Source organism: Lemur catta, chromosome 5 (assembly GCF_020740605.2).
Source record: "Lemur catta isolate mLemCat1 chromosome 5, mLemCat1.pri, whole genome shotgun sequence".
Lineage (NCBI taxonomy): Eukaryota > Metazoa > Chordata > Mammalia > Primates > Lemuridae > Lemur > Lemur catta.
In genome coordinates, this window is record NC_059132.1 from 2,521,246 (window position 1) to 2,547,209 (window position 25,964).

The window sequence follows — 25,964 nt, forward strand, 5'->3', positions numbered from 1 at the left end:
TCCACGGAGCCTACGCTCATCAACTCAGTAGTGATCCAAGTCGAATTTCATGTCACTTCACGTTTGTAATATTTCCTAGGTGCCCATCCCTCTGTATTTTAGTTCTTTGTGTCCGTGTGGTCTTGTCCCAAGTCAGCCGAAAGGATCGTGGGGCCAGACGTTTCCACGGCGCCTGCGGCACTATCCACGACCGGGCTCTTACTGGACTACGATGAGTACTTGCTGCGTGGACATTTATTTTGCAAATAGGTTTCGTAGTTTTTTGTTACTTGCTTTCTATCATTTTGCAACTGTGGACTGGGAGTTCTTATTAGAACTATGAGATCTCATCACAACTGTAGACTGTTGATAACTTGTTCGGTACTTGGAGATTTTTATCTTTTTTTTTTTCTTCTCCTTCTTCAGAGACCCTCTTCAGAGAGGGTCTCGGGTTTGGCTCTGTCGGCCAGGCTGGAGTGTAGTGGTGTGGTCATAGCTCACGGCAGCCTTGAACTTCTGGGCTGAAGCGATCCTCCCGCCTGAGTATCCGGAGTAGCTAGGACTACAGGCGTGTGCCACTGTGTCCGGGTAATTTTTAAAATTTTTGTAGAGATGAGGTCATGCTACGTTGCCCAGGCAGGTCCTGAACTCCTGGCCTCAAGCTATCCTCCCGCCTGGGCCTCCCAAAGTGCTGGGATTACAGGCCTCACCACCGCACCTGGCTGGAGATTTTTCTCTTAAAGGTGACTATTTCTATGTATTTAGCAGTGACTGAAAGATCTTTTATGTGTGGGAACAGTGAGTTTTTTTTTTTATACTAGCAGTACTCTATTGAGGTGTAATTAACATTCAAGAAAACGGACAAAGTTTAAGGGTAGAGCTTGATGAGATCTAGCAAATGTAAAAACTGTGTATTTATCACATGGGTGAAGATAAAGAATATTTCTTTAACTACAGAAAATCCTGCGAAGGTATTTTAAATCTCCCTGAAGGTGTTGACTGTAAAGGCCCAGTGGAAAACTTATGCTTGCTCGCTAGATGACCGATGTCCGCTTGACCTAAGCCTCTAATTTAAACCTGTGTTTGCTCGCTAGGTGACCTGTGTTCGGCTTGACTTATGTCTGTAACTGGAAAGATGTACCCTGCAGAGATAAAACAAAGCAATTAACTTGTAACTAATTGTTTAAACTTTCCAGCTGCCTCTCGTGAAATTTATTGTGCTTGCTTAATGCCTGAAAGAATGTTCCTTAATTGGTGCTATCTGCTTCTGTAAACCTGCTCGCTTAAAGATTGTAACCGAAATGGGGGGATCTGAGGCTGGTCCCAGACTCCACAGCTGTGGAAAAGGTGATATAATGTTGTTTCAACCACCGTGCCTAAAGTCACGTAGCTCTAACTTAGGATAGTATGAAACCTTCCTGTTTTTTCGGCTCAGGGCCATTCTCTGTACCTGTACCCTAACAGGGCAGGAGGTGGTTGCTGGCCAGCTAATAAAGACTCATAACTTGGCTCAATTCAGTCTCTAGGTGGTCATTTCTCGCACTCCATACTATAACATTGACTTCGTCTGACTACCCAGACTAGAAATCTTGGAAGGGATATTTATTTGACTCGTTCTTTTTTTCTTTTTCTTTTCGAGACAGGGTCTTGCTGTTGCCTGGCCTGGAATGCCATGGCGTCAGCCTAGCTGACAGCAACCTCAAAGTCCTAGGCTCAAGTGATTCCCCTGCCTCAGCCTCCCGAGTAGCTGGGACTATAGGTGTGCATCACCATGCCCAGCTAATTTTTTTTTCTATTTTTAGTTGTCTGGCTGATTTCTTTCTATTTTTAGTAGAGATGGGTCTCAGTCTTGCTCAGGCTGGTCTTGAACTCCTGGCCTCAAGTGATCCTTCCGCCTTGGCCTCCCAAAGTGTTAGGATTACAGGCGTGAGCCACCATACCCGGCTTTGTTGTTTTGCCTAGAACGTTCCCCATATAACTACATGGTTCCTTTATCTCCTTCAAGGCCCTCTGACAGACATCCCATTTATATTGAATATATATGTATTTTCCACCTATAGGTGTGCTGTAGCAGAAGGGTTCATTTCTTTTCCTCCTAATTTCGAAACAGTTTATAAAAACTTCTTTCAGTATTTAATTTGTCTGCTGAATTCTTTTTGAAAAAAATATAATTAAATAAATGAACTGTATTAGAAGTGAACTGTGTTTGCTGAACTTAATCTTTGACTTTGTGCTCTGCTAGCCACTATCGGAAGCGATCAGCATCACGAGGACGCTCTGGAAGTCGATCTAGAAGTCGCTCACCCTCAGACAAAAGAAGTAAACGTGGAGATGACAGACGGTCTAGAAGCAGAGATCGAGATAGAAGGAGAGAGAGATCTCGTAGCAGGGATAAAAGAAGATCTCGGTCAAGGGACAGGAAGCGTCTGAGGTAAGACATTAATTTCCAAAGAACCAGTGGTAAGTTGGGCCTTCGCAGCTAAATTGGGCTTCTTCAAAAGTGTTTTTTTTTACTGGAATTTGGTGGCACATTTGTGGGCCCTCTGCTTTATCCCTGGCTTCTTTGATTAGACCCAGAAGGATTTGCCTATAAAGACTCACTCAAACAATTTTAGTTTGGAAACTTCAGGCTGTATTTCCTGTAACCCAAAGAGAACCCTTGAAGCCCCCTGAAGCACGTAAAAAATGAACTCAACCATGAGGTAATAAGTTTTGCCCCAAGAGAGCTGACCGCTGTGTTCATAACATCTGTTAAATCACACAGGAGAAGGAACTAGACGGTAGAGCCTTCTCCACACTCTCCTCACTGTTTTAAACTATTTTACTGAACTGCCTTACATTTAAACTAAAGCATACCCTAATTTTTACTCGATTATGTATTCCTTGGCACCAGTCAAGCAGCCATCGCCTTTTTTGGATTTCTGGAGGTGAAAAACAGTCTGTAAATAAAAATAATCTTCCCCACACCAAATAAAAGAAAACAAACAAAAAAAAACAAAACAAAAAACCAAACTAACACAGTTTCTCTTTAAAATGGGAAAGGAAGACAAGATTGAACTGTAACTGGGTGCTATGAACAGATCACAGAAAGAATTTGACTATAGTTTTTTTCAGCCATTGGAAGGAGAGAGTGCAATGGTATTACATAGTATTCAGAGAAAGTAATTCACCCACGACAATGTAGATAGTGCTCACTGATTCAATTTCTTATTATGTGGTCCCAGGAGTAATTTTATACAATTTAGTCAAGTACTTGTTAAGTGAAATTGGCCATTTAACATTTGGTCTTTGAGGCTGGCCACGTGGCTCACACCTATAATCCTAGCACTCTGGAAGGCCAAAGTGGGAGGATTGCTTGAGCTCAGGAGTTTGAGACCAGCCTGAGCAAGAATGAGACCCTGTCTCTACTAAAAATAGAAAAATTAGCTGGGCATCTTGGTGCATGCTGGTAGTCCAGCTATTGGGGAGGCTGAGGCAGGAGGATCACTTGAGCCCAGGGTTTGAGGTTGCAGTGAGCTACCATGATGCTGCTGTACTCTAGCCTGGGAAACAGCAAGACTGTCTCAAAAAAAAAAAAAAAAAAAAAAAAAAATTTGATCTTTGACTTCTGAAAAAATTTTTACCTTTTCTTTTCTTTTCTTTCCTTTTTTAAAGACTTGGGATCTTGCTGTGTTTTCTAGGCTGAATTTGAACTCCTGAGCTCCAGTGATCCTATCCCCTCCAGCCTACCAAGTAGCTGGGACTACAGGAATGCATCGTTGTGCCCCACAGTCTTTGACTTTTTGGTGTGAAAGTAGAATCACAATATTTTAGAACAAGAAAGATTTTGAGATTATCCAGTGATATCTCCATATTTTATAGATGAGGAAACTGAGACCCAGAGTTGGAGCTCTGACCTGTGTCGTGTCCCTAGTTACTGGCAGTGCCAGGGTAGAAATTCTTGCCTCCTAATCTTCAGATCAGTGATCTTTTCACAGTCCTGTTATGCCCATGCTTAGGTTTTAGGCTGTCTGACAACTAGATTTTCTACTTGAGACCATAGATTTTAAATAGCTATTATTATAGATTTGTTATGTTTTTCCACAGACGTCATTGTGAAATTAGTATTCACAATTTTTCATCAAGCATTTGTAAGAATTGGCTATGGGTCTTTTATTTAGCTGATTTTATAGTTCATTGAGGCTTCTGCCTTTAATAGTGGTAATAATTAAGACTTTCAACATGGAACAGGATTGTGATCTGAAATAGTAGCTCTGGTGGGCCACAGAATAAATGAAAAGTGTCCCTCTTTCAGGCGTTCCAGAAGTAGAGAGAGAGACAGAAGCCGAGAGCGAAGACGATCTCGCAGCAGAGACAGGAGACGCTCAAGGAGTAGGAGCCGGGGCCGGCGATCCCGCTCCTCCAGTCCTGGCAATAAAAGCAAGAAAGCTGAAAACAGGTAATGTTTCTATTGGGCTATATCTGTCATGCAGGTGGGGAACTGGCCCTCTTCTCTGTGCATGCCTTTTTTACTAATAATTACTGGATTCGGCTGGCAGAATTTCATTTTAGTAGGTTATAAAGCCTGTAACTCAAATCGAAAATACTTGATTCTGTCAGTTTTAACATTCAATGCATTGTGCCCTTATTTAATATATCCTATTAATGGTCCAAAGTATGTTTTATAGACATCTTTGTAGGAACTCTTTTTTTCCTTCGAATTTATTTTGTTAGTATTTCTGACATTGGTTGGCAAATAACTTTTTAACTCATGGTATGCATTGGTGAATTGCTATTCAGGATGGGAGAGCTTTGCCTTTGTTAGTAAAATGTACGTAATTCCTTGAGATGCCAGAACATTCAATTTTGAGGTATCATTTATATCTGTTATATGTAATATGTTTACTCTTTATATTTCTTTTATCAATGGTTTGTTCTTTACTTATTAGTTTTTCTACCCTAGAGTCATAGTGTAGTTGATGTATGGGCTTGAGTTTTTCTGTATATTCTTCATATTGTTAATATTTTCTTATGTTTACTTTATAAATTTTACTTTCACCAAGGTCAGCATAATACCATTGGGACTTGTTTTTTAATGAAAAGTCAAATATAAATTTGGAAAAGTGAATGAAATATAAACATGCAGTTTATTAAATAATTATAAAGCAAACGTCTATATACCCACCACCAAGGTCAAGAAATAAAACACTGTCAGCACCCTAGAAGCCATCTATTTCTTTTCTCTCACTCAACTCTACATCCTAGATAAAACCACTGCTGACTTTTGTGCCAGTAATTTCCTTGCATTCCACTGACTTGTGTTTGCATCTGGAAAAAAATAGATTTTTTTTTTTTAACTTTACATGAATGGAGTCATGTATTCTTTTTTTTCTTTTTCTTTTTCTTTTTTTTTTTTTTTTAAGAGGCAGGGTCTAACTTTGTCACCCAGGGTGGAGTGCAGTGGTACAATCATAGCTCACTGTAGTCTCAAACTCCTGGGATCAGCTGGTTCTCCTGCCTCAGCCTCCTTAGTAGCTGGGACTACAGGCACTTAGGCCCAGGAGTTGGAGGCTTCAGTCGGCTATGATCACACCTCTGCACTCCCAAAAGACTTGAATGTGTATTTCACAAAACAGAAAATCCAAATGGCAAAAAAAATTAGCATGCCAAATACAACAATATATAAAAAAGATTCTATATCGTGAACTAGTTGGGTTTATTTCAAGAATGGAAGGTTGGCTTAACATTAGAAAATCAGTGTAATACTCTATATTATAAAGATTCAAGGAGGTAAGACATATGATTATCTGAATAGATTGAGGAAAAACATTTTATTAAATTCAGCATAGATTCATGTTTAAAAGTTCTTAGCAGGTGTGAAAGGGTTTTTTTTTTTTTTTTCTGGCAGGATCAATTAGATAAGAAGGCTATATTTTATAAACTGATCATAAAATTAGAAATATAAAGGAATATAAATACTCTTGAAGAACAAGGTTGGAGGACTCACTCTAACAAGTCTATCAAGACTTCATAAGTTATAGAAATTAAGGCAGTGTTTGTGGTGTTTGTGTAGGGACAGACAAATAGATCAGTGAACCTTATAAAGAGCCCAGAAACAGATCTACACATACAGTCATTTGATAATTGAAAGAGGTTACGCTGCAATCAGAGGGGAAAAGTTTTTTAAATAAATGGTTCAAGGGCTATTTGCTGTCCTATAATGAAATATTAATAAGGCCATCTACCTCATTCTATGCACAAAAAGCAATAGACCAAATTAGATGGTAAAACTATTAATATAAATCTTTTACAAGTTTATACTGGAGAATATCTTCCTCACCTCTGAGTATTTTCATCAAATCTGGAAGGATTTCTAAGCTGCTCAAAAAAGCACTAAATATAAAAGGGGAAAAAGAACTGATTGATTTGATTACATTAAGAAATTTTATTGTAAGACACCATAAATAGGATCACAATGCGAACCCATTGAGATTTTAAATTCTATTATATATATATAAATTATCTTGAAGAATATCTTGGTATATTTCTCCATTTATTAAATTTTAACTATCCCATTTAAATTTTGTAATTGTTTTTATATTGCATGTCTGTTTTACTTGGTTAAATTCTTTTTTTTTTTTGAGACAGAGTGTCGCTTTGTTGCCCGGGCTACAGTGAGTGCCATGGCGTCAGCCTAGCTCACAGAAACCTCAAACTCCTGGGCTTAAGCGATCCTACTGCCTCAGCCTCCCGAGTAGCTGGGACTACAGGCATGCGCCACCATGCCCGGCTAATTTTTTTTTTTTCCTATATATATTTTAGTTGGCCAGATAATTTCTTTCTATTTTCAGTAGAGACGGGGTCTTGCTCTTGCTCTTGCTCAGGCTGGTCTCGAACTCCTGAGCTCAGAAGATCCACCCGCCTCGGCCTCCCAGAGTGCTAGGATTACAGGCGTGAGCCACCGCGCCCGGCCTGGTTAAATTCTTAAATATTTAGTAATGTTTAACATTAGTGTCATGAAATTAATTTTTGATGATATTTTCCGGGTATTTATTAATGGAATATGAAAATCCTATTGACTCTTGGAAGTTTATTTCTTACCTAAAAAAGAAAATAGAAGTCTATAAAAGTATCCTAAAACGAATATTTTTAGCACAAATACATGGTCTCTCTCTTTTTCTTTCTTTTTTTGCTAGATCTAGGTCCAAAGAGAAAACAGATGGTGGGGAAAGTTCTAAAGAGAAGAAAAAGGACAAAGATGACAAAGAAGATGAAAAAGAAAAAGATGCTGGCGTATGTTTGCCAACTTAAAAATAGTTGTATAATATCAAAATTGTTTCTATGATGACAAATTCTTGTTTTTTAAATGTTACATGCTTTGTTTCTAAATAAATGGTAATAAATAAATAGGAAGATAAAATAATAGTTGTCCCTATGAGAAAATGTTTTTCTGAAAAACTTATATATTGATGTACATTGTATATTTTTACTTAAAAAATGTGGTTATATCATATAAATATTATCAAATTACTCTCCAAAAAAGTTGTATAAATTTAGATTTAGGAATTTAGAGGCCTGGCTGAGTGGCTCACGCCTGTAATCCTAGCACTCTGGGAGGCCAAGGCAGGAGGATCGCTGAAGGTCAGGAGTTTGAGACCAGCCTGAGCAAAAGCAAGAACCCCATCTCTACTAAAAATAGAAAGAAATTATCTGCACAACTAAAAAGATATATATAGAAAAAACTAGCCGGGCATGGTGGCGCATGCATGTAGTCCCAGCTACTCGGGAGGCAGAGGCAGGAGGATTGCTTGAGCCCAGGAGTTTGAGGTTACTGTGAGCTAGGCCGGGCATGGTGGCGCATGCATGTAGTCCCAGCTACTCGGGAGGCAGAGGCAGGAGGATTGCTTGAGCCCAGGAGTTTGAGGTTACTGTGAGCTAGGCCGACACCACGGCACTCTAGCCTGGGCAACAGAGCGAGACTCTGTCTCAAAAAAAAAAAAAAAAAAAAAGTAAAAGAATTTAGACACACGAAAATGTGTGTTTTCTCACATCATTGCCCACGTGGGAATTTCAAAGTTTAATTTTTTTAATCTAATGGGAAGTAGTTGGCATCTTATTATTTTCAGTTATATATCTTTAAGTGAGTGAATATTTAAATGTTATGAATACACTATAATTTATATTATAAGTAAGAATATATTAAGTTTATTGACTATACTTTGAGCTGCCTATTGATATTTTTTGCCTATTTTAGAATACATTATAGCTTTACTTCTTGTTTTTTTGAGCTCTTTTTTTTGTTGGTCATTTATTTAAGGGCTTTGCTTGTTGAACAGGGTAGCTAAGAAAAAAATAAAACACAGGAATTGACTGGATTGGGTGGCTCATGCCTGTAATCCCAGCACTTTGGGAGGCTGATGTGGGAGGATTGCTTGAGGCCAGGAGCTCAAGATCAGCCTGGGCAACATAGCAAGACCCTGTCTCTGCAATACATTTAACAGTTAATCTGGGTGTAGAGGCATGCTCCTGTAGCTCCAGATACTGGGGAGGCTGAGGTGGGAGGATTGCTTGAGCTGGGGAAGTTTCAGTGAGCTAACTGCACTCCAGCGTGGGTGACAGAGTGATATCCTATCTCACCAAAAAGAAAAAGAAAAAAAAAACAGAAGGAACCAAAACATGAGAATCTTGGGATGAAGTTTCTTCTATGGAGGGAGAGGGACTGATCTTGAGAAAAGCAAATAAACTTTCTGGGGCTTATCTTTAGAGAGGATGGATTTATTACAAAGGATATAAACTGAGGAGCAAAACTTTTTTGTTGAAGAAGTAAATTTACTTTATGACACAAACATAATCTAACCATGTCAGAAAATGTTTGGTAAGTCAGAAGTAATTCTTTGGCCGGGCGCAGTGGCTCACGCCTGTAATCCTAGCACTCTGGGAGGCCGAGGCGGGTGGATCGCTCGAGGTCAGGAGTTCGAGACCAGCCTCAGCAAGAGCAAGACCCTGTCTCTACTAAAAATAGAAAGAAATTATCTGGCCAACTAAAATATATATAGAAAAAATTAGCCGGGCATGGTGGTGCATGCCTGTAGTCCCAGCTACTCGGGAGGCTGAGGCAGGAGGATCGCTTAAGCCCAGGAGTTTGAGGTTGCTGTGAGCTAGGCTGACCCCACGGCACTCACTCTAGCCAGGGCAACAAAGCGACACTCTGTCTCAAAAAGAAAAAAAAAAAAAATTCTGGAAACACCATCACCATTACAGTTTTGTAGTATTTTCTGCCTGTTTTTTATGTGCGTATTTCTGTAAATAGCTGTAATTGTAGCATCTGTAAAATTTTGATTCCTATAATGCATAATCTTTAAATCTCTGATTATGGCTGTGAAAGTGATTTTCTTCCTCCCCTTGAGAGTGTTAATAGTCTTGTGAAAGCTTTAGAGTGACTATGTCTAGGAAACAAAGACCTAAAGCCTAAAAAAACAGAACTTCTTTATCATGTTGATACACAGCTTTCTTTTTTTTCTTCTTCACTCTGTTGCACAGGCTGGAGTCCAGTGGTGTGATCATAGCTCACCTGGGCTGAAGTGATCCTCCTGCTTCATCCTCCCGAGTAGCTAGGACTACAGGCGTGTGCCACCTTGCCTAGTTAATTTTTAAAATTTTTTGTACAGATAAATTCTCTCTATATTGCCTGGGCTGGTCTTGAACTCCTGGCTTCAAGGGATCCTTCTGTCTCAGACTCCCAAAGTGGTAGGATTATAGGTGTGAGCCATTGTGCCCAGCCATCGCTTTCATTTACTCACTAATTTGTAATAAAAAATTGCTTTTTATGGAGACAATTTTGGTAGAGTTTCGAGGATTTAAAATTGAGAATAAATGGATTGAGTCAGTTGTGAGCATGAAAAAAAAAAAAAGAGAATAATGGAGAACTTTACTTGCTAATTGACTCAGTTTCTATTCTAAGGAAGAAATTGAATTAATATGTGTATATTGTTTATGACTAAAATTAGATTAATTTTTGGTATTTGAAATCTCTCGGTTTGCTTATTTGAAGATGCTTTTTATTGTGATTTTGTTTTGATAATCCTGGATATATTTATATAGATGTGTGATCTAAATTTGGTTTACATTTAGGAATTTGTATGTGCACCTATCTTTCTTTTTCTTTTTTTATACTTTAGGGAACATAATTTGGAATGTCACTTGTTAATACTGGTTTTGCTTTTTATTTTCATTTTCTCTCTCTTTCTCCCCCAAGAACTTTGACCAGAATAAACTGGAAGAAGAAATGAGAAAGCGCAAAGAACGAGTAGAGAAATGGCGTGAAGAGCAACGTAAAAAGGCCATGGAAAACATAGGAGAACTGAAAAAGGAAATTGAAGAGACCAAACAAGGGAAAAAATGGAGTTTAGAGGATGATGATGGTATATTTGTAGCCTAATGGCCTATATAATAGCTCACATAGAGTATTACAGATTATGCATAATGTTTCATGTTGATTTTTTTTTTTTAGCTTTTTAATTGTTGAAAGAATATATGATATTTATCATTTTAACAATTTTCGGTATATAAGTCAGTGATAATAGGTACATTCAGCGTTGTACAACCAGCACCACTGTCTGTTTCCAGAATTTTTTCGTCATCCCAAACAGAAACTGTACCGTTAAACAGCTCCCTATCCTGCCTCCACCATCTGCCCGTCCTGCCTCTTGTAATACAACCTCTACTTTCTATCTCTGTGAATTTACCTATTTTAGGTACCTCATTTAAGTGAAATCATACAATATTTGTCCTTTTGTGTCTGGCTTATTTTACTTAGTATGATGTCTTCACGTCTCATTGATGTTGTAGCATGTGTGAGAATTTTCCTTTATATGACTGAATAAGATTCCATTGTATGTATATGCTGTTTTTTTTTTTTTTTTTTGGAGACAGAATCTTGCTGTGTTGCCTGGGCTAGAGTGCAGTGATCCTCCTGCCTCAGCCTCTCCAGTAGCTGGGACTATAGGCGCGTGCCACCACACTGGGTTGATTTTTCCTATTTTTAGTAGAGACAGGGCTCAAACTCCTAAGTTCAAGCCATCCTCCGCCACATCCTCCCAGAGTGCTAGGATTATAGGCGTGAGCCACTGTGCCTGGTCTTGATTGATATTTTAAATGCCTCTTTTAATATTTATGTTAAAATTTAAATGGTAGGGTATTAGAGGATATTATTTAGTAAGCATAACTGATTTTACATTACAGTGAAGAGTTAAGTGCTTATGGGCATAGTTAGTAAATAGCTCTTTAATATTTTACCACCAGTATGAATGTTAGTAATGATCTTAAAGGCATGCTTGTAAGTCTTTCCTGATTTTTCACAGTTTAGGAGAGAAACATTTCCCTTTCATATCTGATTTTGACGTTTGAGGTTTTAGTAAAGTGGAAGATTGTGGAATTTTATAGGAAAATGGAATTTGGGTACGTTTTCTGTGAATGTTTTAAAGAGTGGTTTAAATATATCATATCTATAAGTGGTCATGATGCCTTACATAAAAAATATTAGATTGTCTTGAATTAAGAGTGATGTGCTGTTTTTTGTGTCTGAAAGAAACGTAATTGAAAGAAAAGAAATATGTTTTTTTTTCTGTATTTCTTGACAGAAAACAACTCGGAATGGTACCAACTCCCATACAATTGAAAACCCACATACAAATTTTGACTCCCCAAAAACCTAACAACTAATAGCCTACTGTTGATCAAAAGCTTTATTAATAACATAGAGTTGATTAGCACATATTTTGTATGCTATGTGTAATATATGCTGTCTTCTTATAATCAAGTTAGAGGAAAAAATGTTATTGTGGGAGTCATAAGGAAGAAAAATATATTTACCATTCATTATGTGGAGATCTTTATCCTCATTGTCTTTATGTTAAGTAGGGTGAGGAAAAGGAGGAAAAGGAGGGGTCTGTCTCAGAGATGGGAGAGGTAGAGGAAAATCCATGTGTAAGAGGACCCATGCATTTGAAACCCATGTTCAAGGGTCACCTGTAATTAAAAATGTCGTTTAGCAGAGAAAGTTTTTAGTTTGGTATCTAACAGCATAACAGCTATCCATTTTTTAGATATAGTCTTTCTGTATGCCTCTTTCCAATTAAATATATTTTATTGGCATTTATTTTATCATTATTTTTAATATTCAAAATTAATACATGTTTGATGTAAAAATGTGAAAATGTCCAAGTGTGAGCATTTGAACTGCGCCATGGCTGGAATAATTGGAAAGGCAGGTGTCTGGGCAATGGGGGAAAAGATGAGAAAGGTGGGGTGTAGACTGATTGTGCTGTATTGCCTCTTGAAACGCATGTACAGAGAAAGTATATTCTGGTATTTTTAGATGATGAAGATGATCCTGCAGAAGCTGAGAAGGAAGGAAATGAAATGGAAGGTGAGGAGTTAGATCCATTAGATGCTTACATGGAAGAAGTAAAAGAAGAAGTAAAAAAGTTTAACATGAGAAGTGTAAAAGGCGGAAATGAAAAGGTTTGAAATTTTATTTCTAAAGATTTGTATTTCTACTTGGATGACTTGAATTCCTTCTTGCATGGTCCTGCTGGTTAGCATGACTTTATAAAGTTAATGGTTTTCTTTCTCCTCATCTCAGAGATGGCAATACTTTTCCTAAGTACCACAAATACTGGTGAATTTTAGCTGTAAATGTTCTTTCAGAAGTTACTCTCTCACCACCATCATCTTTGTTCAGTATCTGCTCTTACATGTTACCTTTTCAGTAAGTCTTCTTGAGACTTCTCCAGCACTCCTGTCTTTCGTACTGTCTTTTTTATTTTTATTTTTTGAGAGACAAGGTCTTGCTCTTTTGCCCAGGCTGGAATGCAGTGGCAGAATCATAATTCATTGCAGTCTCAAACTCCTGGGCTCAAATGATCTGCCTGCTTCAGCCTCCTGAGTAGCTGGGACTACAGGTGTGTGCCACTGTGCCTGGCTAATTTTTCTTATATTTTGTAGAGATGGAGGGGTCTTGCAACATCCCAGGCTGGTGTCGAACTCCTAGCCTCAAGCAATCCTCCTACCTTGGCCTCCTAAAGTGCTGGGATTATAGACATGAGCTACCATACCTGGCTTCATCTTTCATACTCTTAACTTCACTTATCTTATTCTATTTTTCCTTTTTTATCATACCATTTATTACCTTTTGACAAATTATATAATTTAATTTTTTATTGTCTTTACCGTTTGTCCCTTTTCCCCTCTAAAATATAAGCTCTCCAAGGGCAGCGACATTTGTTTGTTTTGTTCATCGATTCATCCAAGCTCCCTGTACAGTGTTTGGCTTGTCTGATATGTGAATACTACCAGCCAGTAGTATTTAAAAACTAATCATGTAAGATTATATATTATACAATCAGCTATGTATGAATGTATTATAAAATATGTAATTATGTTGCATTTTAAAGTTTATACAGATTAGTAAGGAGAAAAGCAGATTATTTTTTTCTTTTGATTAATTGTCATTAATAACTAAGTTAATTTGAATTGTAAATTGTGACAGTTATCATTGTATATAATTTGTTGGCATATAATTTGTGTTTCAATATTGCAAAATATTTCATGTTCCTTTTTTATTTTAGAAGTCTGGGCCAACAGTCACAAAAGTTGTCACTGTTGTGACCACAAAAAAAGCAGTTGTAGATGCTGATAAGAAGAAAGGTGAGCTGATGGAGAACGATCAGGATGCCATGGAGGTGATTTTTCATTAATTTTGAGTTTGTTTATGATAGCATTTATGGAGATGTACTTTTCACTTACACGAACTACTATTAGGAGGAATTCTTGCTATTCTTAATATTATAGTATAATAGTATTGTAGCTGTGTTTAGCCAGTTAGTAGAGCACTCTGACATCTTTCACCTCTTGCTATATGTCTGTTTTTTTATTCTGTTGCCCCTCATGAGCTCACCTTAGGCATACAACACGGTGAGAAGAAATGAAGTGAATGAATTAAATTTCTTCTGATTAACATATGTTGTAAAGATTATATTTAGTGAGACTAGTAGCATCATTTCATTTAAGTCATCTCTGAGAATTATTATTTTAGCTTGTTATTGGTATTATGACTTTGCATAACAGCAAAGAAGAAGGAAACTAAGTTGAAAAGTTCTTCAGGGGCTGATTGATGTGTTTCTGTAGAAAAGGACAGACATCATGTAAGGTGATTTTGAAATGGTAAGGTTTAAGCTTGCTGGAGCAGCACGAAAATCTTGTGTGTCAGGTCGTCTGCTTTAGAAAGTAAAACGTAAAAGCTAAGGAGTAGTTTCTAGGAGAGGAGGATTTTTAAAGCTTGGAGGATTGCTTCCCAAAAGGGGAAAGGAGTAACGGAATCAACTCTTGTTTTTTTTTTAAACTGTAGTATTCTTCAGAGGAGGAAGAAGTTGATCTTCAGACGGCCCTTACGGGTTATCAGACAAAACAGAGAAAACTTCTGGAACCAGTTGATCATGGAAAAATAGAATATGAACCATTCAGAAAAAACTTTTATGTTGAAGTGCCAGAACTAGCAAAAATGTCTCAAGAAGGTAAAATTCTCTTTTATTCATTCATTGTTTGTAGTGGGAACAGAGGAAGATACCCTCACTTTGCTCACAAGGAGTGAAGGTCATTAGTACCTTTGAGTTGAAGGATGGTGTTTTAGGAAGTATTAAAAAATGAACAAAAATTAATTTTTCTCATGTCGTTTAGATTTTTAGGGTTGCAAAGCTTCATGTGAAGGTACAAATAAAATATTTCTATTAGTCTTTTCTTTCTAGGATTTGAGAGTTATGAACCACTGTGAATCTGTGTATTACTGGTTTAATCAAGGTAACCTAGGCAACTCTTGCTAGGAAAACAAGTGGTTGTATTACTTGTGGTCAGTCTTTTTTTTTTTTTTTTTCATTTAATGATAAAATGACAGCAGTCATTTTTTAAAAAGTGTCTCTATTTCATTTATTTTGTTTTGTTTCTGAGACAGGGTCTTGCTCTGTTGTCCAGGCTAAAGAGCAGTGGCATCATGATAGCTCACTATAACCTCAGAATCCTAGGCTCAAGCAATCCTCTTGCCTCAGCCTCCCAGGTAGCTGGGACTACAGGCACGTGCCACCATACCTGGCTAATTTTCTTATTTTTTGTGGAGACGAGTGTTGCTGTTGAACTCATGGCCTCAAGCGATTTTCTCACCTCAGCCTCCCGAAGTGCTGAGCGAAAGATTCTTTTTTTTTTGTTTGTTTGAGACAGGATCTCATTCTGTCACTCCAGTTAGTGCAGTGATGTCATGATAGCTTACTGGAACCTCCAACTCCTGGGCTCAGGTGATCCTCCTGCCTTAGCCTCCCAAGTAGCTGGGACTACAGGGACACGCCACCATGCCTGGCTGACTTTTCTTTTTTTGTAGAGATTGGGTCTCGCTCTTGCTCAGGCTGGCCTTGAACTCCTGACCCCAAGTGATCCCCCCGCCTTGGCCTCCCAAAGTGCCAGCATTACAAGTGTGAGCCATTGTGCCCAACCTGAAGATTCTTAATAGTACCATGCCTAATTGAAAAGTAGAAGGTATCAATAGAACAGTATTTAGGAGTTTTTAATTTGGGTTTTGTTTTGTAGAGGTGAATGTATTTCGATTGGAAATGGAGGGTATTACAGTCAAAGGAAAAGGTTGTCCCAAACCAATTAAATCTTGGGTCCAGTGTGGAATTTCCATGAAGATCTTAAATTCCCTAAAAAAGTAAGTGGTTGGTGGTCATCCCCGTTTTTCTTTGTCTTCCTACTCAAAATAGCCTTTTCACACAAATATTTCCCTGGGTTACATTTTTAGTCTAACAAGAAAATTTATTCTTTTTGTTTTCTTAAATGGCTTTATTGAGATATAATTTACATATCATAAAATTTGTGCTTTATACAATTTAATGGTTTTTTAGTGTATCTATACAGTTGTGCACCCAGAACATAATCTAATTTTAGAAATTTTCATTATCCTGAAAAGAAACGTGTGTCCGTTAGCAGTCATCTCCCTTCTCCTCTACTCTGGGCAATCATTAATCTTCTTTCTATCTGTATAGATTTGCCTGTTCTGAACATTCCATAAAAGCAGGATCATATACTGTGTAGTCTTTTGTGACTGGCTTTTTCCACTTAGCGTGTTTTTAAGGTTCGTCTATGTTGTAGAATGTCTTAGTACTTCATTACTTTTTATTACCAAATAATTTCATTGTATGGATATACCATATTTTGGAAGAACTCATTTTTATGGGACCCAGAGATCTTAATTCTTAGCTCATCTTCCTACGGTTTTCTTTTTAAGGCATGGATATGAAAAGCCCACACCAATCCAAACCCAAGCGATTCCTGCTATAATGTCTGGACGAGATTTGATTGGCATTGCTAAGACTGGAAGTGGAAAGACCATTGCTTTTCTGTTGCCCATGTTTAGACATATCATGGATCAGAGGTCATTAGAAGAAGGAGAGGGGCCAATAGGTATAATTCTTTTCATTAAACTATTTTTTTCAAATAACAGCTTTGTGTTCAGTTAATCAGAAAGACTTGATACTTTATAATGTTCTTAATGATGACAATAAAGATGTCTTTATGTACATTTCCTTTATCAATTTGGCACTTTGGGGCTGATTTCCCCTTACCAGCAGGTGGAGTGAGAATCTTCAGAGCTTTGGAGTGACATCTCAGAAGTACAAAAACAGCCTCTCCTGGCACAGCTCAGTTTTTAAACTCTGACTCGGCAGGTAGACTCCTTGTGCATCTATCTGTTTATTTATGTTGAGCTTTGTTCTTAGCCCAGTATCGGTGGATATCTACACTCAACATAGAAGATAGTAGGGAAATATATTTTCCTAGTTTTTTTGGGCCTTAAAAGGCTTTAGTGCCAGCATTTCATTCAGGATTAGGTCTTCAGATTCAGATTTCTTGGTTCATTTTGGCAGAGATGTCTTCTGCAAATTTGAGTAGGGTTTTGGAAAGTTGTTCAGCTCCTCTCTTGGAAACACAGGGCACAGTATATTTGTCCTCTGTTTGTGCCCTTCAGAACAAGGTTGTTTCTGGAAACAGCGGTATTGCTTCTTTAGCACAGTGAGTCACTTGATTTTCTTTGTTCTGTGATTTGCATTGAGAACTGTTTGCATTCTGTTCAACCAAGTATTTTCCTGAAGGTTGAGTGAGGCATTTGACTCTCATTTATCTTCTTATAGCATGTTCTTAAAATCTACTTATACTTATCCTTCACCACAATCTCTGCCGTTGTAAAGCTTTTGAAATGGTTTTCAGAGGTGCATAAAACAAATTAAAACAAAAATTAGATGAAGAGTTCTGAACTTTATTACAGAGGTTAAATTTAACACTTTAAAGCATACCTTGTTAAGAGTTTTGGTGGTTAGGTTATTGACATATTTGTCTTTTCAGCTGTCATCATGACTCCAACTCGAGAACTGGCTTTACAAATTACTAAAGAATGTAAGAAGTTTTCAAAGACCCTGGGACTTAGAGTGGTCTGTGTTTATGGAGGAACAGGAATCAGTGAGCAGGTAGTTATAAAAGAAATGTTCAGTTTTTCCATTCTTTTCTCAAATTGAATGATTCAGTAATAAAGTGATTATTCATTTTAGTGTTTTGAATGGTGATTGCTTTTAAAATCTTAAAAAAATATGATGTGTGAAAATAATAGTAATGATGAGTTGTATTATGCATGATGAATACATTCTGGAGGTAACGTGACTGTAGTTAATATTGTATGCTTAAAATTTGCCGAGCGGGTAGATCTTAAATGTTCTTACCACAAAGGAAAAAATTGGTAACTATGTGAGGTGATAATTAGCTTGATTGTGGTAATCATTTCACAATGTTTATGTATATCAAAACATCATGTTGTATACCTTAAATATATATAATTTTTTTTGTCAATTATACCTCAGTAAAGCTGGGTGAAAAAAGAACAGATTATGTTAAAGTGATATTTTAGAATTTTTGAGTCACAATTACATTAGCTTGTCCCTCTTTCCTCTTCCTCTGCCTGAGGAAGACAGATACATATTTCGTTTTATTTAAAAAGTTTTTTTTTTTTTTTTTTTTTTTTTTTTTTTTTGAGACAGAGTTTGGCTCTGTTGCCCAGGCAAGAGTGCCGTGCCGTCAGCCCAGCTCACAGCACCTTCAAACTCCTGGGCTCAAGCGATCCTCCTGCCTCAGCCTTCCGAGTAGCTGGGACTACAGGCATGCGCCATCATGCCCGGCTAATTTTTTTCTATATGTATCTTTTTAGTTGTCCAGATAATTTCTTTCTATTTTTAGTAGAGATGGGGTCTCACTCTTGCTCAGGCTGGTCTTGAACTCCTGACCTTGAGTGATCCTCCTGCCTTGGCCTCCTAGAGTGCTAGGATTACAGGTGTGAGCCACCTTGCCCTGCCAAAAAGTTTTTTTTTAGAGATGAGATCTCACTTTGCCACCTGAGCCTCCCCAGTAGCTGGGACTAAAGGTGCAACCCACTGTACCTGGCACATTTTTCATTTTACAGATGAAGAAATATTCAGAAAGATTAAAAAAGTTGGCCAATTAGGTTAAAAGTTCTGGAGTTTGCCCTAGAACTTAGATCTTTTGATTCCTAAGTTTTTATTTTCTTAATGCATAGTGCCATCTTTAAAAGGTGGTGATGAGTGGGATACATTAATATCAGTTTCATATGCATTCTTAAATGATTTAGTAAAAATTATTTATGCAAACCTTGTCTCTCTTTAGTTTGGCATTTCTCCAAGTGTCTTCTAAAGAATGGTAGTCATCAGATATTTTGCTTCAGTAGAAGAAGGAAAAAAAGTGGGTTCTATGATCATATAAGGTTTGGAAATGTTAGATTATACAAAGTTAAAACAAGTTTCTTTCCTGTGAGGCTTTTTAATCTTTAATAAGCTAATATATATTATAATGCTAGAAAAATGAGATTAAGTGGCATTTTTTTAACTTAACCATAAAACTCTTTTTTAGGACTAGTGTTACAAGAACACACTTTGGAAGTATTTGCTTTTATCTTTCCAGTACTATTTTAAACACTTGAATTTAGTTCATTTTTGTCCTTTCCTCCCTTCCCCTCCCCACCCCTCCCTTCTCCTCCCTTCCCTTCTTTCCTTTTCCTTCTTTTTTGAGAAAGGGGTCTTGATATTTTGTCCAGCTGAACTTGAACTTCTGGGCTCAAGTGATCCCCAGTAGCTGGAACTGCAGGCATGCACCAATGTGCCTGGCTTGAAACTAGTTCGTTTTCTAAGTTTATCTCTGTCATTTTTCTTGTCCACAGCCTATAGTAAGAAATACATTTATAAAATAACTGGTACATGCATGTGTATTTTATTTATGTAAAAGCCACATAAAAATTTTTTAATGTTAAGGACCTTCTGGTAGTTTCCATTCTATTTCATTTTTAAAATGCTGGTTGTAGGCCGGGTGTGGTGGCTCACGCTTGTAATCCTACCACTCTGGGAGGGCGAGGTGAGAGGATTGCTCGAGGTCAGGAGTTCAAGACCAAGCCTGAGCAAGAGCTAGACCCCATCTCTACTAAAAATAGAAAGAAATTAGTTGGACAACTAAAAATACATATAGAAAAAATTAGCCAGGCATGGTGGCACAGCTACTGGGGAGGCTGAGGCAGTAGGATTGCTTGAGCCCAGGAGTTTGAGGTTGCCGTGACCTAGGCTGACACCACAGCACTCTAGCCCAGGCAACAGAGTGAGACTCTGTCTCAAAAAAAAAAAAAAAAAGGAAAAGAAAAAAGAAAGAAAAATGAAAAACATTGAGCTATCTGATCACTATTTTTTTAATTGGTCTTTTATGTCCCTTTCTTGATTTTGAGGGATAGTGGTAAATTAAAATCGGTAAAATTCTCTATTTTAACTTGGGTTTAAATTTAGAGTACTGTATCGTCATGTTGCTTCTACTCCTTTAGTGGTACTTAGCATTCCATACAATTAGGCAGGAAGCTTTTGAGTTTTCCAGTCTAACCTCACTGGCTTGGCTTACAGAGCTATGCAAGGACCAGATGCCACACACACACACACACATGCACGCACGCACGCGCGCGTGTGTGTTTTTTTCTCCCTGAGATGGGGTCTTGCTCTTTAACCCTGGCTGGAGTGCAGTGGTGTGATCATAGTGCACTGTAGTCTTGAACTCCTGGCCTCAGAGTATTGCTCCCACCTTGGCCTCCCAAAGTGCTAGTTGTGAGCCGCCACACCCAGCCTTCAGGTGCTATATTTTTAAATGTGTAAGTGAGCATTAGTGATAGACTATAAAATTTTTTGTTTTTTATTAGATTGCTGAGCTCAAAAGAGGTGCTGAAATTATTGTTTGCACACCTGGTCGAATGATTGATATGTTAGCAGCTAACAGTGGTAAGTCAGGGATATTGGTTTGTTCTCTTTTTCTTATTTTTGAATTCTATACATTTTTGTTAAAGCATATAGTAGAAACCAGCAAAGGGTTTCTGCATTTTTTCTTAAAGCTGTAATATGTTAAAATTTGTATTGTAACAAGTTTATTATTTTAAACATTAATAATAACTTTGCAATTTAATTTAAAATTTCTTTTCAGAATGAACTGCATTTGATCTTACCTTGGATTCTTAATCCATTTTTGGCCTAGCTGTGCTTTTAAAAGAGTGGGGGTACTATCCTTTTGTTTATTATAAAATTTAGACTTTTTCTCCCCCAGAGCTAGTGCTTTTTTTACAATACAGGATAAATTAAGATATTGCAGCTTCAAGAAATTTTATCTTTTGTAAATATTGCATGTTTTTTAGCTCAAATGTTATGCTTTGTTAAATTATTCCCTATCAAAACTGTTACTAAACTGTTGACATTATTTAACTTCTGTGGAGAAAGGCCCTTCAAGATTTATAGAACTGGGCTTCCGAGACTTAAACCATCAAAGGTAGGTGATTTAATGCTGTTCCCAACCTTGCAAAAACTAATTGAGACTGCAAATGTTAGTGTGGAATACTTAAATATTAGACAGTACTTATTTTGGCTCATTTCTATTTTTTGAAGAAAATGCTTTCAAGTGTTTCCATTGCAGTATTCAGTATACATATAATAGAGTATTAAAAACTGTGAGTAATGCATGTTTCTAATAGCATTCTGCTTGAATTTCTGTATAAACTTAATTCTTATTATACATGCAGTTGGCAAAGTGACATTGAAATTGTTTGATAAGTCATTGTGCTTGTACAGCATATGAAAAGTTTTGAGTTGAATGCTGATTAAATAATCCCTTGTTTTTTCTCAATGCTGCATTGAATAAATTTCCTCCTGAAATTCATCTTGATTAATTTTACCTTTTTCCTTTATCTGTCCTTTTGGTCTATCTTTAATAACTATTTTATACATGTTTTTGCCAGGTGATTGATTCAGCAGTTGATAGTAATGCTTGTTTTAATCCTTTAGAAAGGGTTTCCTGTGTGTGTATCTAGTTTTCACTGATTAAAAAACCAGTTGCATTTATTTAAACCAGTGGGAACAATTAATAAAATTAGATGTATATCTTTGCATAGAAAAATGTATTTATGTAATACATTTGGTATTTAAAGTTTTTCTACAAAATGTTAATTTCTTATGTCAAATAGCTTCTCATTAATGGTTTGACATGACCATTTAAGAAGCTGCTAAATATATGGAAGTAAGTTGTAAAGTCGTGTAAAGAGAAGTTTTCTGCATCTGAAGTAGTTAGCACTGGAACTTGCTTTCCACACATACGCTGTAATCTGTAATATGTTTTTTTCTAGGTGATGCTGCCAGTAATGGCTGATGTGGCTCGATGCTTCATCTCAGTCTTAGTTTTATGATGTGTTTTGGAGAGGGCTGTTTTCTGAATTTTACAGGTTCTTCAGGCCCTATGATGGTATGCAAGAGATGAGTTTGACAAAATAAAGGGCCTCATATACCCATTGTCAGAAAGTATTTGCCACTAGAGTAAGACATTGTAGATCAAAATTTCTTTCACTGTTTAAAGATACCGAACCTACCCCTCTGGTTAAGTCAGGCATTTTAGTTCCCTTTACAGTTTTTTAAAGTTCTTGGTAGCCATAAAGTGAATTGTAAGTGATTTTTAGTTTTCTTTTTGTCTTTATTTTTTCTTCTCATCTTAGGCCGGGTCACAAATCTTCGAAGAGTAACATATGTTGTTTTAGATGAAGCCGACAGAATGTTTGACATGGGTTTTGAACCACAGGTAATCATTATATTTGTGAAGTGTTTTGAAATGTAACTATAACCTTGTAACTGCCATGAGAATGAAATGTTTGTGTGGTTCTGAGTTCACATACACACATTTCTGTTGCATGGTAATACAGAAGGTTGAGGACATGTAGAATTGAAATAGATAAATAGATATTTATATTTTAAGAGTCCTTGTAGAATTTGTTCAGGAGGCATTTGTTCAGGGTTTTCTTAGCCATCTAAAGCCATCACTGGTAGAACTAGCTTGTAGCTTGCTACAACCTCAAACTCTTGGGCTCAAGTGACCCTCCTGCCTCAGCTTCCCAAGTAGCTGAGATTATAGGCATATGCCACTGCACCTGGCTAATTTTTCTATTTTTGGTAGAGATGGGGTGTCGCTCTTGCTCAGGCTGGTGTTGAACTCCTGACCTCAAGTGATCCTCCCGTCTTAGCCTCCTAGAATGCTAGGATTACAGGCTTGAGCTACTGCGCCTGGCCTCTTTGAGCATCTTTGAGATGGGTCTGGAGTGTGTCTGGTAGATCTACCAAGAAGTTTTTTCGTGGGCAGTTTTTTTTCTTTTTCCCTTTTTAGTGTTGTTCCCTATATAGACAGTTTCCATTGATTATGTATTTTCCTTTGAATTGGCCATACTTCTGTTTCTCTGTATGCCTTGTATTTGTATTTTTTGTTAAAAACTGGACATTGGAGTTTAATGACGTGGTAACTTTGGAAATCAGATTTTCCCCCTTTCCTGGGGTTTACTGTTTTTTGTTATTGTTACTGTTTTGTGATTGTCGTAGGTTGTGTTGTGCAAAGGATCAGCCTAAGCTGTAAACTTAAGGGCTTCTTAAGTCTTTTCTGAGCCTGTGCCTTTCCCTGAGCATGTGTGGTCACGTTCTCATTATCCCTGAATATTCAATTCTTTTTGTATGTCCTACTGTTTAATGTTTTGCTCTTAAAAGGGGAAAAGGAGAAAAATGAGGCAGAAGAGGGGCACTGTGCCTTTAAATCCCCTGGAAGTTACTTTAGCTGGAGGGGGAGGAGCTTGCAACAATTTTGTGGGTGGATGTAACAGCTGTGGTCACTGCATCTTTGTCTTCAACTCCATCATCAGAAGTAGCAGTCAGAGCACAGAGCCTCCATATTTGGAGGACAGGGTCCTTTTTTTCTCACCCAGACTCATGCAAGCTGTGTACAGTTCACTTCAGGAACAAGTGCACACCTGCCTGCTGTGTGACTGGAGGTACAGGGTGGGCAGCCACTACTGTGTTAAGAGTGGAAATTGGCAGAAATTAACCACAGTTTACCTTCCAAGCCTTCGAAGCCTAGAAGTTGAATGCCTTCGGTTGCCTCCAGAGTTCCAAAATAGTTGCATCAAACAGATTCTGCCACTGCAATAGTTGTCTTGATGGGGAAGACAGATTCCTGGTGCTTCCCACTCTGCCATCTTCCTGTCATCTCCTCCATCTTTTGTCTGTTTTTATTGCATATTCCTAACACTTAGAACAATACCTGGCACTTAGTGGGTGCTTCATAAAAAGGTGTTGAATAAATGAAGGAAAACAGTGGTAGTAGTGGATATAGGTTGCATCCTAAATACAGTTACACTGAATTAGTTGGTGGTTGTGAGATGAGTGACAGATTAGTCAAAAATGGCTCCTTAAAAAAGAAAGTTGGCTCTTAGACTTTTGGCCTAAGCATGGGTGGAGTTTTTGTTTTTTGAGATTGGGAGACTATGAGAGTAGCAAATTAGAGGATAAAATGAACTGTGATATTCAAAGGCAAGTGATTCCTTGAACTGCGATCTGGTGAAATAAAAAAAAAAAAGAAGTAGTAATGAACACAGTTATTCTCAAAAGTTTCTTCTGCTTGGTTTTAACATTGTATGAGTTTTAGAGACTATACTCAGGATATTTATTTGTAATGTTTTCTCAGGTCATGCGCATTGTGGATAATGTCCGTCCTGATCGTCAGACAGTTATGTTTTCAGCTACTTTCCCCAGAGCTATGGAGGCTTTGGCTCGCAGAATCCTGAGCAAACCCATTGAAGTGCAGGTTGGAGGCAGGAGTGTGGTTTGCTCAGATGTGGAACAACAAGTGGTGAGTACTGTCTTTGGGAAATCCCCAGTTTCCTTGCTATTTGGGTAGTGTGTGTGACCCTTCTGAGATCACTGTGGCGTGGGCAGGTAATTTCCAAAATTAACTAGTATACATCAACTGCAGCCTTCGATATTTTATCAGATACACTTGACTCTGCTATTTCGTGGAACCGTTTAAATGGTCTTTTTAGTGGTGCAAGCCTATAGTCCCAGCTACTCAGGAAGCTGAGACAGGAGAACTGCTTGAGTCCAGGAGTTCTGGGTTGTCGTGCACTATGCTGATTGGGAGTCTGCATTAAGTTCAGCATCAGTATGATGATCTCCCCAGAGCAGGAGACCACCAGGTTGCCTAAGAAGGGGAGTGAACCAGCCCAGGTCGGAAACAGAGCATGTGAAAAGTCCTGTGCTGATCAGTAGTGGTCTTACACCTGTGAGTAGCCACTGCACTTCAGCCTAGGCAACATAGCAAGACCCTATCTCTTTAAAAATAAATTAATTAAATGCTTATTTTAGTTTATCTTATCAGAAGTGGTGAGCTGGTAGATAGCAATGTCATATACCTGTCTTATTCTTTAGTTACCAGGATATGAAATTAAGAGGCTTAGAGAACAGATGATCATTTGCCCACATTTGCAAGCCACTTACTCGTTGAAAGTTTTTTTTTGTTTGTTTTTGTTTGTTTGTTTTTGAGACAGAGTGTCGCTTTGTTGCCCTGGCTAGAGTGAATGCCATGGTGTCCGCCGAGCTCACAGCAACCTCAAACTCCTGGGCTTAAGCGATCCTACTGCCTCAGCCTCCCAAGTAGCTGGGACTACAGGCATGTACCACCATGCCTGGCTAATTTTTTCTATATATATTTTAGTTGGCCAGATTATTTCTCTCTATTTTTAGTAGAGACGGGGTCTCGCACAGGCTGGTCTTGAACTCCTGACCTCGAGCGATCCACCCGCCTTGGCCTCCCAGAGTGCTAGGATTATAGGCGTGAGCCACCACACCCGACCTTCCTTGAAAGTTTTGTTTTTCTTTGTTACTTTTAAGACTAGTTGAGTGCAGTATGAGAAGGGGGGCAAGTAGTAGAACAAGGAATTCAGTCTGTAACTGTGAACAATCAAGTGAGATAACTCACTACCTTTGGACCAGCCCTCTTTGAAAGTTTACAATTTTTTTTTGTCTCGATGTACAATTGAAATCAACATTTTCCTAGCCTTTTACTAAAGCTATAGCAAGATATTTTAGTTTATTCATTCACCACAAATAAAATGAGTACTTTAGTCCAAGGGATGTATTTGCATTTTCATTCCGTTAACTTGGTGCAATTTGGTGTTTTCAGATTGTGATTGAAGAAGAAAAGAAATTCTTGAAGTTACTTGAGCTTCTAGGCCATTATCAAGAATCGGGATCTGTCATTATATTTGTGGACAAGCAGGAACATGCTGATGGTCTTCTGAAGGATTTAATGAGAGCATCTTATCCTTGCATGTCTCTTCACGGAGGTAATGATTCATTCCATTCATACGTGAAATATCTGTTAAGTATTTAGCCTGCCAAGCCAAGCACTGTGCTGTGGTCTGAATGATAATATTTGTTTTATTCTCTATGATTTAGAACTAAATTTTAAATCATTTCCTTTTTTTTTTTTTTTTTTTGGAGACAGAGTCTTACTGTGTTGCCCTGGGT

The 25,964-nt window shown here is 37.8% G+C and overlaps 1 protein-coding gene across 2 annotated transcripts in view; it reads left to right on the forward strand.

The window, feature by feature from the left end:
- Window positions 1–25,964, forward strand: part of DDX46 (DEAD-box helicase 46) — a 45,841-nt gene that overhangs the window by 499 nt on the left and 19,378 nt on the right. For both annotated transcript variants that reach the window (XM_045550821.1, XM_045550822.1), the window contains exons 2-15: window positions 2,222–2,410; window positions 4,274–4,417; window positions 7,155–7,251; window positions 10,214–10,379; window positions 12,335–12,480; window positions 13,587–13,700; window positions 14,366–14,531; window positions 15,592–15,712; window positions 16,289–16,464; window positions 17,401–17,522; window positions 20,288–20,366; window positions 22,118–22,200; window positions 24,124–24,288; window positions 25,618–25,780. In XM_045550821.1, coding sequence (XP_045406777.1) covers window positions 2,222–2,410; window positions 4,274–4,417; window positions 7,155–7,251; window positions 10,214–10,379; window positions 12,335–12,480; window positions 13,587–13,700; window positions 14,366–14,531; window positions 15,592–15,712; window positions 16,289–16,464; window positions 17,401–17,522; window positions 20,288–20,366; window positions 22,118–22,200; window positions 24,124–24,288; window positions 25,618–25,780 — 1,931 coding nt within the window. The remainder of the gene's footprint in view (window positions 1–2,221; window positions 2,411–4,273; window positions 4,418–7,154; window positions 7,252–10,213; window positions 10,380–12,334; window positions 12,481–13,586; window positions 13,701–14,365; window positions 14,532–15,591; window positions 15,713–16,288; window positions 16,465–17,400; window positions 17,523–20,287; window positions 20,367–22,117; window positions 22,201–24,123; window positions 24,289–25,617; window positions 25,781–25,964) is intronic.